Source organism: Phacochoerus africanus, chromosome 5 (assembly GCF_016906955.1).
Source record: "Phacochoerus africanus isolate WHEZ1 chromosome 5, ROS_Pafr_v1, whole genome shotgun sequence".
NCBI classification, from domain to species: domain Eukaryota; kingdom Metazoa; phylum Chordata; class Mammalia; order Artiodactyla; family Suidae; genus Phacochoerus; species Phacochoerus africanus.
The window spans coordinates 60,044,562-60,056,810 of record NC_062548.1 but is presented as its reverse complement, the minus strand read 5'-3'; the positions used below and the strand labels follow the sequence as shown (position 1 = coordinate 60,056,810).

General features: G+C 40.3%; 1 protein-coding gene across 1 annotated transcript in view; it reads left to right on the top strand.

Annotated features, from left to right (window-relative positions):
* VWA3B (von Willebrand factor A domain containing 3B) overlaps positions 1 to 12,249 on the top strand; it is a 222,067-nt gene that overhangs the window by 87,920 nt on the left and 121,898 nt on the right. Inside the window, 3 exon segments of the mRNA XM_047781500.1 lie at positions 2,628 to 2,782; positions 7,589 to 7,727; positions 9,594 to 9,725. Of these exon segments, the coding sequence (XP_047637456.1) occupies positions 2,628 to 2,782; positions 7,589 to 7,727; positions 9,594 to 9,725 (426 nt within the window).

Genomic DNA, 12,249 nt, shown 5'->3' with positions numbered 1-12,249 from the left:
GTGTGTGTGTGTGTGTCTTTTTTGCCATTTCTTGGGCTGCTCCCTCGGCACATAGAGGTTTCCAGGCTAGGGGGTCGAATCGGAGCCGTAGCCACCAGCCTACACCAGAGCCACAGCAACACGGGATCCAAGCTGTGTCTGCAACCTACACCACAGCTCACGGCAATGCCAGATCCTTAACCCACTGAGCAAGGCCAGGGATCGAACCCGCAACCTCATGGTTCCTAGTCGGATTTGTTAACCGCTGAGCCACGACGGGATCTCCCTCTCAGGCACTTTCTCATTTGACCTATTATCATTTGCTCTGGTCGGTTACACCATAAAATTCTTTTGCTTGCAGAGAATACACTGTTCTGTTTTCCCTCCTACTTCACGGGCCAATCTTCCTCAGTCTTTGTTACCTTTTTTCCATGTTGCTGACCTCTGCCTGCTGAAGGGTCTCCTGGCACAGTCCTTGGACCTATTCTGTCTTTGCTCTCATGCTCTGGGTGATCTCGTCCAGCCCCAGGGCTTTTAATAAGTCATGTGCATCCTGTTGACTTCCAGGTTTAAGTCTCCAGCCCCAGGAGTTCCTGTTGTGGCTCAGTGGTTAACAAACCTGACTAGGAACCATGAGGTTGCGGGTTCAATCCCTGGCCTTGCTCAGTGGGTTAAGGATCCAGCGTTGCTGTGAGCTGTGGTGTAGGTCACAGACATGGATCGGATCCCATGTTGCTGTGGCTCTGGTATAGGCTGGCAGCTGCAGCTGTAGCTCCGATTAGATCCCTAGCGTAGGAACCTTCATGTGCCGCAACTGTGGCCCTAAAAAGACAAAAGACAAAAAAAAGTCTCCAGCCCCAAATCCTTCATGGACCTTCACCTGACTGACTCCCTGCCATGTTGCTGGGATGTGTCTATTAGGCATATTGAACCTGACACACCAGGCATTAAATCCTCATCTTTCCTTCAAGGCTGCTCTCCTGCGATCTTCCTCCTATCAATTCATTGCTGCTGTACTTTTTTAGTACTCTGGCCTGAAAACCTGAGTCATTCCTGACTCCTCTCTTTTACCTCATACTCACATCTGACTTATCATTAAATCCTGCCAGTTCTATCTTCATAATATATCTGTAATTCAAAATGGGCCACTTCTCAGCATTTCTGCTCCTACCCCGGTCCAAGCCACCTAACTGACCTCCTGACTCTGCCCTTAACTATCTCCAGACTGTTCTCAATGGAGCATCCACAGCTATCCTTTAAAATGATGAAGTTTTAGAAACTTTTGAATTATAAGACTTAAAACTGTAAATGATGTTATTTCTCTAAGAGAATACCTCTTAAAAATTCTCATCACAGGACAAAAATTGCACCTGTGTGGTGATGGATGTCAGCCAAACTTATTGGGGTGATCATTTCTCTGTATCTCCATATATCAAATCATTACATTGAACACCTAAAACTAATATACTGTTAAATGCCAAGTGTACCTAATTTAAACACATGGTGTCACTTCTTATGTTAAGGCCCTTGGATGGTTCCTTTGCTCACTCAGAGGACAAGACAGAGTCATTTCCATCAGTGAGCAGGCTTTAGAGTATCTGCTTCCCTGTCCTTCTCCTCCTCTTTCTCTAGCTGTATCTTGCTCTTTCCCTCCCTCACTGAGATTCGGCTACACTGCCTTTCCAAAAGTCTACAGACATCACAGGCAAATGCTTACCTCAGGGCTTTTGCACTGGCTGTGTCCTTAGACTCCTCCCACTCCCCTGAATGGCTGCACTCCTTCTTCCTTCAGCTCTGCATGTATTTCACCTTCTCTTTGAGGCTTTCCCTTCTAGGTTTTAACTTGCCCCCTCTCCCTCGGCATTCTCTGTTCTCCTTCCTTGTCTTATTTGTCCCCATAGCACTTGTCATCATCTGACCTGCTAGGTAATTATTGGTTTATCATCTGGCTCCTTTCCTGTCCTGTGAGCTCTATGAAGGTGGGAATTTTGGATTGTGTTCCTGGTGCTGGAAGAGTGGTGTGCTTGATGCATTTATAAACTGGTTGGATGAGTGATAAAGACAGACCTTAGCAAAGCTCTTTGTGGGAAGACTTTGTCCTTGGGCTAGTTCTTTATGTCCAGGAGAGGGTGCTATATGTGGAATGGGGTTCTCTGCTGCTTTTCTTCATTTGGGGCTGGGAGTAACGATGGAAGGCTGTTGCAGATGTCTCAAATTCCACCTCATGTAGATCTCTCGGACTCTCTAGTCCACTAGGAACTCTTTCTTCTTTGCCAGAACTTGCCTAGTCGTTACTGTCTCAACCCAGGCCCAGGCACTGGGTGTCTAGTGCTCTGCATTGCTACTTTCTTTGTGTTTGTGCATGTGTGTCTGTGTATGCAAATAGTTGTCTCTCTGCTGGAAACATTAGCTTCTCTGGGGCACAAGTGAACTGCACCTGTCTTTTTGACCGTCATTCATGACATCAAGCACAGGGCTCCACATGGAGCAGGCCCTGGTGTATGTTTGGTTAAACCAACTGTTGCATGGTTTTATGATGGCAGCGAGACCGGGAGCTGAATAAATTAGGCAAAAGTGGAGGTGCCATCTGGGGGCTTTTCTTCTTTGAATGGTTTCTGAGTGGCTTCTGTCCTTTGTCTTTTCCTTAGGAGACCAACAAGAAGACAGTCCATGCGAAATACTGCAGCAGATTTGTCCATGCCCCCTGGAAGGATGGGAGCTTGGTCCATGTCTGCATTACCAAGGAGAAGTATACGTGGTACAGTGAGAGAGTTCATGCAGTCCTGGCTCAGATCCAAAGGAGGTTGGTGTATTTGCATGAGGGTGCAAGTGTCCCGTCTCTCTCAAAATTCAAATCTGGTTGACATCTTGATACAGCTCAACCAAAAGAAATGGCCTTTAGGCATTGTTACATCAGGATTGCCATCTGACGGTTTGCTGGTTGCCTAATTGTTAATAATAAAAGGGGATGTTTGGATGCATATTCCAGGCCACTTTGATGCCATTGCAGACTTTGAAAAACAGCAAAGATGTAGTTATCGTGTTGATGGTACATCACTGTTGGAGGCAAAAGAACACTTCTGCTTATGTCTTGCATGTTTTTATGGGCCTCATGTGTATAGCAGACTGTATTACACCTGTCCTCTAGACTCTTGAATATTACATTTCCAGGCAGCTCTTACAATGCTATGAAAAATTTGAGTACAATGGAATAATAGATAATTTTAGAAATCAGCTAAAAGTAACTTCATGTGATTCCTCTCAACACTGTTGGTTCTTAAAATCTGGTAATGCTTGTAAAAGTCTAGTGCTTTGATCTCAACATCAGCCCCATGGGGTGACCTACCTTAAGGCTTTCACCCACACCCCCACTCCAAGGCCAGGCAACAGCTCTAGACTATGAAAACCACATCCATTTAGGTGTAAGGGTTCTAAGGTCAGATAGAGCTGGATTCTAATCCCACTCTTCTTATTTGCTATGACCCTGCATTTTTGTGCATCAGCTTTCTCATTTATAAAGTAAAAATAATAATGCCATTTACAAGTATGTTCTGTGGATTAGATGAGATACTAAATCTGATGTTTAGGCTACCACCCAGCCTGCAGTAGTCATGTGCAACCAGAGCTTCTTCCCTTCTTTCATATTTTCTGTTATAAAGCCAAAAGCTGCAGACACCTGTCTGCCCCATATGTACTCCACAGAGCCCCAGTTTCTCAAAACCCAGCTGGTGATGGGTTACTCAGAAGAAGTAATCCTAGTGTCTGTAGTCTTCCGTCCTGATGGTTTTCGGGTTGACTCCATGGGAAGAGTAATTTGGGTTCATATCTGGGGAAAGAGATGCTGCTTGGAAGACCTGGGGGCTCCTGGGTCTGTTTGTCCCTCTCCTCCAAACAGCTAGAATGGGTTGTTGGGAAGTTTTCTCTCTTCTTGTACTTTCTAGAAGACTTCATGGAAAATTTGTAACATTTCCCCTTTACATGTTCAGAGAATTCAACTTTGAAGCCATCCGGGCCTGGAGCTTTTCTTGATGGGAAGTTTTTTTGTTTTTTTGTTTTTGTTTTTTTTCTTAAACTCTGCATTTAATTTCTTTAAATGCACATAGGGGTGATATTGTTCATCTGTGTCGTCTTTATTTTCTATCAAGTATGACTCATCTCTGTCTTTAATAAGTCTGACTAGAGGTTATCCACCCTATCAGTCTTCTTAAGGAACTGGCTTTTGGTTTCATTGGGTTTTTTCTGTATAGGATAATTTCCTTTTTGTGCCATTGATTTCTACTCTTAGCTTTATTATTTCCTTCTTTCTCTTTATTTTGGGTTTGAGATTTTTAAGATAGATGCCAGATCTCTGATTTTGACCTTTCTGTCTAATATAAGCATTTAATTTTATAAAAAATTTTCCTCTGAGTACTGCTCTAGCTGTCTCTCACAAGTTTTGATACATTGTATATTATTTCATTCACCTCAGAATATTTTCTTATTCCTCTTTGATTTCTTCTTTGTCCAAGGGGTTATTTAGATATGTGTTGTGTTCTTATATGTAAATTTTGTATCTGTGGATTTTCCTGACAGCTCTTAATTTCACTGTGGGCAGAGAAATACTGTATAATTTTTATTCTTATAAATTTTTTGAGAGAGTTCCCATCGTGGCTCAGCAGAAATGAACCTGACTAGCATCCATGAGGATGCAGGTTCAATCCATTGCCTTGCTTGGTAGGTTAAGGATCTGGCATTGCCTTGAGCTGTGGTATAGGTCAAAGATGCAGTTTGGACCCAGCATTGCTGTGGCTGTGGCATAAGCCAGCAGCTACAGCTCCGATTCGATTTTAGCCTGGGAACCTCTGTATACTACAGGTACAGCCTAAAAAAGCAAAACACCCCAAAAAGAAACAAAAAAAACCAAAACAAAATTTATTCAGATTTTTTTTTTGGCCCAGAATATGAAGGAGAAAAACCACTTTGTTGAGAGCAGTGTACTGTAAATATCTCAGCTCAAGTCAGTTGATAGTATTCTATGAGTCTTCCATATTATTACTGACTTTCTGTTTAATTGTTCCTTAAATCATTGAGAGAAGTGTTGAATTCACCAACTGTAGTTGTGGATTTGTCCAGTTTCCCCTTCAGTTCCATCATTTTTTTTCCTTCAGGCATTTTGAAACTTGATTAGTAGTTACATGTACATTTAGGATTGTTATGTCCTCTTTATGAATCAACTCCCTTATTATTATGAAATATCCCTTTTTATCTTTGATAATATTCTTTGTTATGAAATCTGCTTTGTCTAATATCAGTGTAGGTATTAAATACCAGCTTTCTTCTGATTGTTTTCTGCATGATTTGTCTTTTTTTTATCCTTTTACTTTTACCTATTTCTTATATTAAAATAGGCTTCTTGTAGACAGAATATATAAGGGTATTATTTTTAATCCAATCTGACAATCTCTGCCTTTTTGTTGGAATGTTAAGATCATTTAATATGATTATTGATTTGGTTGGATTTAAACCTAAGATCTTGCTATTTGTTTTCTATTTGTCTCACCTGTTCTTTATTCCCTTTCTACTCTTTTTCTGGTTTGTTTTGTTTGAATATTTTTTATGATTCCTTTTTATCTCCACTATCGGCTTATTAACTCTACCTCTGTTTTGACTGTGTTAGCATTTATAATATATATCTCAAATTTATCATAGTCTACCTTCAAATAATGTTATATCACTTCATGTAAATAATAATAATAATAATGATAAAAACTCTTCCAGGAGTTCCTGTCATGGCTCAGCAGTTAACAAACCCCGCTAGTATCTATGAGGATGCGGGTTCTATCCCTGGCCCCAATCAGCCAGTTAAGGATCTGGCATTGCTGTGAGCTGTGATGTATGTCGCAGATGCAGCTTGGATCTGATGTTGCTGTGGCTGTGGTGTAGGCTGGCAGCTGCAGCTCCTTTTAGACCCCTAGCCTGGGAATCTCTGTATGCTGCTGGTGCAGCCCTAAAAATACAAAAAAAAAAAAAAAGATTATTTTCTATACCACTAAATTTTATTATATTATGATGTGCCTTGGTTTTTCTTTTTTCTTCTGTTTTGTTTCTTTGAATTTCTCATGTCCGTAGATATATTGTATTGTCTCAAAATTGGAAACACTATGTCTTCAAATATTTTTCTGTCCCACTTTCCCTCTCCTTAGTCTCTAATTACATGTTAGACTCCTTGATATTGTTCCATGGGTTGCTTATTTTCTATTATATTTTTTAGCCTTTTTCTCTCTGTGTTTTATTCTGAAATTTTTACTATTTCTATGTCTTTCTTAAAGTTCCCTGATCTTTTCTTCTGCTGCTGTGTACTTTACTGTCAATAGTATGCAGTTATTGTGTATCTCTAGAAGTTTCCTCGGGGGCTTTTTTAAAAAAAATTTTCTTCCATTTCTCTTGCCATTCTGCTCTTACTTTATCTTCTTGAACATATGGATTATGTTTATAATATCTACATAACATTCTTTTCTGCTAATTCTATCATCTTTGTCATTTTGAGGTCCGTTTCTGTTGATCTATTTCTTCTGGTTATGGATCATTTATTCCTGCTTCACTGTGTGCCTAGTAATTTTCCACTGGATTCCAGACATTTTGAATTTTACGTTGTTGGGTGCAGATTTGGTTGTATTTTTTACGTGTGACTTGTGATGCAGTTGAGTTACTTGGCATCACTTTGATCGCTCTGGGACTTGCTTTTATGTTACATTAGCACAGGTGCAGGGAAGCCTTTAGTCCAGGGCTATTTTGGTCCTGTGATTAAGACAATACCCTAGTGAGGACTCTGCTTGATGCCACATGCATTGTGGAGGCTGTTCCACTCTGGCTGGTTGGAAGATGAAGCATTCTCAGCTCTGTATAAACTCTGAGGGCTTGGTCCATCTATTCCTTTTCAGTGATTCATTTCTGGCTTCATTAGTTCCTTCACAGGCATGCCCTGATCATTACTAAGCCAAAATTTCCAGGGCAGACCTCTGGAGGACATCTCCTCTCCCTTTCTCTCTCTCTCTGCCCTCCCTAACTATTTTTCTCTCCTTCTATGCAGTGATCTCCTTCTCAGTATATTACACTATAAAGTCCAGTTTCCTGGGCTTTGTTGAACTCTGAACTCTGTTTCAAGGTGTTTTTTTGTTTTGTTTTGTTTTGTTCTTGTTTTTTTTGTCCTCTACACCCTCTTCCTTAGGCTTTGCCTGCAGCCATGAATTAATTTACATCCTTTGATGGGATCCTGAGCCTGGACCACAGAAGCAATCTTGCTTACATAAGCACCTTGCACTTGGTTATTATTGGAATTTGGGGTTGCTTGACTCTATCCATATGCTTCATGGAAGCTGCAGGAATGTGCTGACATTACTATCTTGGCTGTAGTCAGCAGGGTTAGAAAAATAAATGGTGTGAAGTCATAGCCGAAGGCCTCAAGATATCAGAGAACTGGAAGTAGTGGGCTTTTGGCTTTGGAACTTAATATTGGACTTATTTTTTCTGTGCCATTGATTTTCCTCTGTGGATGTATCATTAAGTTCTTAGGGAGATGCTCTCATTGCCATAGACTCTAATCATTAACTTTCAACTATTTCCTGCCTAGGATTAAATGGCTACAGGATGGGAGCCAAGTCCTCTTTGGAAAAGTGCATAGTGATTGTGTCTACATTCTCATCGACACCTCTCACTCCATGAAGGGGAAACTGGACCTGGTGAAGAACAAGATCATCCAGCTCATCCAGGTGTGGTTGAGATCATGCACGTGGGGGCCTGGGAATCATGAGTGTATCTCTGCCTGTCCAGCCTTGAAGTGCTTATGAGAGATGCACAGGCCAGGTTTGCACTCTGAAATCACCAGGAAGCCTATGCAGAAAAGGGCTCCCTTTTACCAGTGAGAAACTCATCAGTTCTTTTCAGGGAAGACCTTCTGTCCACGGGTCCTTCCTGTAATGTGTGGGTTGCTGAGGGAATTTCTATGTCTATTTCTCCAGGTTTTCTCTGTCTGGAAATCTGTGGTGTGCACATGCCTCCATTGTTTTCCAGACACACTTCAGCTCAGCAGTTTCATTCTAATTTCCCATGTGTATCAGAGAGGCTTGTGTGCCCTGGCCTCAGAACTGATGTGTGGAGGAACGTGGGCCAGTGGTCAGGAGCTTCCAGTCTTTATTCCACCTGTACTGCCTCTGAGTCCTGTGACCTGAAGTCCTTTGCTTATGCTCCCAGTCCTAGTTTCCACATCTATAAATGGATGGGCATTAGAGTATTGTTAGGAGGTGTGAATGTGAATCACAGAAAACAATGGAGTGTTTGACAAATACAAGATACAGTTTTGTTTAATTTGATGAACTTCTACTGGAGAAATAGAGGCTGAAGTAAGGCAGGTGGACAAATCTTCAGCCAAATAACAGCCTTCCAAAAAGATGATCACCAGTACCATACGGTTTTGATGACTGTTGCTTTGTAGTATCATCTGAAGTCAGGGAGTCTGATTCCTCCAGCTCCATTTTTCTTTTTCAGGATGTCTTTGGATATTCTGTGTCTTTTGTGCTTCCAAACAAAATTTAAAATATTTTGTTCGAGTTCTGTGAAAAATATCCTTGGTAATTTGAAAGGGATTGCATTGATCTGTAGATTGCCTTGGGTAGTATAGTCATTTTGATAATATTGACTTTTCCACTCCAAGAGCATGGTATGCCTTTCCATCTATTTGTGTCATCTTTGATTTCTTTCATCAGTGTCTTAGAGTTTTCAGAGTACAGGTCTTTTGTCTCTTTAGGTAGGTTTACTCCTAGGTATTTTATTCTTTTGGATGTAATGGTAAATGGGATTGCTTCCCTAATTTCTCTTTCTGATCTTTCATTGTTACTTATGGTTTGCAAAGGAGACAGTTTGAGGGGTGGGGGGATGTACCGGGGTTGTGGGATAGAAATCCTATAAAATTGGATTGTGATGATCATTGTACAACTCTAAATGTAATAAATTCATTGAGTAATAAAAAAGGAAATATGTACACAGTTGGGTATATGCTCAACAAACTAGCCATCAATTTTTAGAATATCTGTGCTCATTGATATTTACTGATTTCGTACCCACGGAAAAAAAGAAAAGAAAAAGATGATCACCAAAGCAACATCATTTTAGGTTTCTCTCTTTTTTTTAACCATTTTGCATTTAGTGTTCATATTCAGCATACCATTAATCTCAGTATTAAAGACTAGATTTGGAGTTCTCTGGTGGCTCAGCAGGTTAAGGACCCTGCATTGTCATTGCTGTGGCTTGGGTCACTGCAGCATTGTGGGTCCAATCCCTGGCCCAGGAACTCCTGCATGCTGCAGGCATGGCCAAAAAAAAAAAAAAAAAGTCAAAATTTAATATCATAGTATATGTATATAAACTTATACATATGTGTTCATATATATATATTTGTCTAGTTTAATATACAAACTATAGGTAAATTTTATTTAAATGCCTTTTATACTAGATAAGATTTTCTCTACTGAATGTAATTTTTAGCTCCTAGAACTGAAAATAGTGTCCAGCCATGGCCTGTCTTAACTTTTTCTCATATTTGAGTGGTTTCATGGTTAAATCATAATTGTGTTTTGCAGGAACAGCTGAAATATAAAAGGAAATTCAATTTTGTGCAGTTTGATGCTCAAGCTGTGGCTTGGCGGGAAAAGCTTGTTGAAATCAATGAAGACAATCTGAAAGCAGCCCAGGCCTGGGTTAGAGACATTAAGGTAAGAAGGAGACTGGGTCTGGGGAAAGAAGGTTAGAGATGAGGCTCGAAATACTTGAGAAAGTACTTTGAACTTCAAGGATGGCAGTGGCTTCACAATAGACATTCCTTTGTTTACAAAGGTAGCATTAACCCAATCTTTCTCTCTCTCTTTTTATAAAATATTCACATTAATTGCTTTTTTAAAAATTTATTTTATTGAGTATAGTCCATTTACAATGTTGTGTTAATTTCCACTGCATAGCAAAGTGATTCAGTTTTACATATGTATCATTTTTTCATATTTTTTTCCACTATGGTTTATCATAGGATATTGAATATAGTTCCTTGAATACTGTATAGTGCTATACAATAAGTCCTCTTTGTTTATCTAGTCTGTGTATAATAGTTTGCATCAGCTAATCCCAAACTCCCAATTCTCTTGCATCAATATCCTAACATTTAGATAAGCTTCTACTGAGAGCACTCTGTTTCCACACCTACCCTTGGCTCAAGTCTCAGCCTCTTTATGAAAACAAACTTGAAACTATAATTTTTTTAACTTAAACATTCACACTTGTTTCTTCTGACAGTTCATTATTGTTTCAAATGATATATTACAGCTAATTTTTTAAAATAAATGACAGAATGCTTGTTGATCAGCAGGACAGATGATCAGTGGGTTTTTGTGGGTTTTTGTTTTTTTTTTAATCTTTTTGCCATTTCTTGGGCCGCTCCCCCAGCAAAGGGGTCGAATCGGAGCCATAGCCACTGGCCTACACCAGAGCCACAGCAATGCGGGATCCAAGTCGCGTCTGCGACCTACACCACAGCTTACGGCAACACCGGATCCTTAACCCCCTGAGCAAGGCCAGGAATCGAACCCGCAACCTCATGGTTCCTAGTTGGATTCGTTAACCACTGAGCCACGACAGAAACTCCTATTACAGCTATTTTTAACAGCGGACTTTATTCAAAAGTAATGCACTTGTGAAACTGTACCCTATGATGTGAGTGGTTCAGGCTGAGAGCAAGGATGGAGGTAGGGCGTCCAGATATAATAAGAAGGTGAAAACTTTCTTCAGGCCTGCATTTTACTTAGAAGACTTCAAAGCTACTGCTCTTGACATTAAAACAGACTGCAAAGGGTTTTCCTTTCCTTAAATTTTCTCTTCTCCAATTTATCTTAATTTTAAAATTTCCTCTTTCCACAACCACATAGCATTCCAGATATATAAGATATACTAACATTGAAATCAAGGGCTATTCCTTTTTTTTTTTTTTTTTTTGCCTTTTTAGGGCAACACCAATGGCATTTGGAAGTTTCCAGACTAGGGGTTGAATCGGAGCTACAGCTGCGGCCTATACCACAACCATAGCAACGTGCGATCTGAACTACGTCTTTGACCTACACCACAGCTCATGGCAATACTGGATCCTCAACCCACTGAACAAAGCCAGGGATCAAACCCAAGTCCTCATGGATACTGGTTGGGTTCATTAACTGCTGAGACACAGTGGGAACTCCCCAAAGGCTATTCTTAAAAAGTCAAATAACAGATCACAGATATCTTTAGAACAGTTCAGGAGTTCCCGTCGTGGCACAGTGGTTAACGAATCCAACTAGGAACTATGAGGTTGTGGGTTAGATCCCTGGTCCCACTCAGCGGGTTAAGGATCCGGTGTTGCCGTGAGCTGTGGTGTTGGTTGCAGATGTGGCTTGGATCTGGCATTTCTGTGGCTCTGGCGTAGGCCGGCGGCTATAGCTCCAATTGGACCCTAGCCTGGGAACCTCCATATTCTGTGGGTGCAGCTCTAGAAAAGACAAAAAATAATAGTAATAATAATAAAATAAAATAAAACAGTTCAGTGTCTAAGTTTAGAGTCCTGGATTTGAAGAAGCCACATTATGGACATTAGTAGAGCTCCTTGACTATTAACCAGGCAGGGCTTGTGCTGTCACTGAGATATTCTGGAGTTCCTCTGAGATTCCTTTTTTTAAAATGGGAGAAGTAAATATATTCTATAGGGAATAATAAGGCCTGTAAAAATTTGTCCTAACTGGCCATCTTAAGCAGAGAAAGAGTATTAAATTCATACCCACCTTGTTAAATGTTTGGGGTTATCCAATAAATTTCCTTGGGACATATGTTATCTTCCTTTATAGACTATAGGTAACAGGAAATATCATAATTCAGGGCCAACTAATCTAGAGTTGGTGATAATAAGATAATATATATGTAATCTATTGGATAAAAACATTAGTGGGTTCTGCATTATATAAAAATCACTAATGAATAGAATCAGCCATATAAATGGCTAGAAATAGAACTCAGATCATTATTTGTAAAGTGTGGTTCTGGTCTCTTCAAAAACCTTCACTGAAGCACCCTGGCTTGCTTGCTGAATGTACAAAATTTGTTTTCAATAAGACCAGATTCCTGTATTATTCTTTGGAATAATAAAGCAATAAACCCTGTAAGTTCAGGACACTACTCAGGCTCTATGAGCCTGCCATGTGCTGGTGTCACATTGCAGTGGTCAGG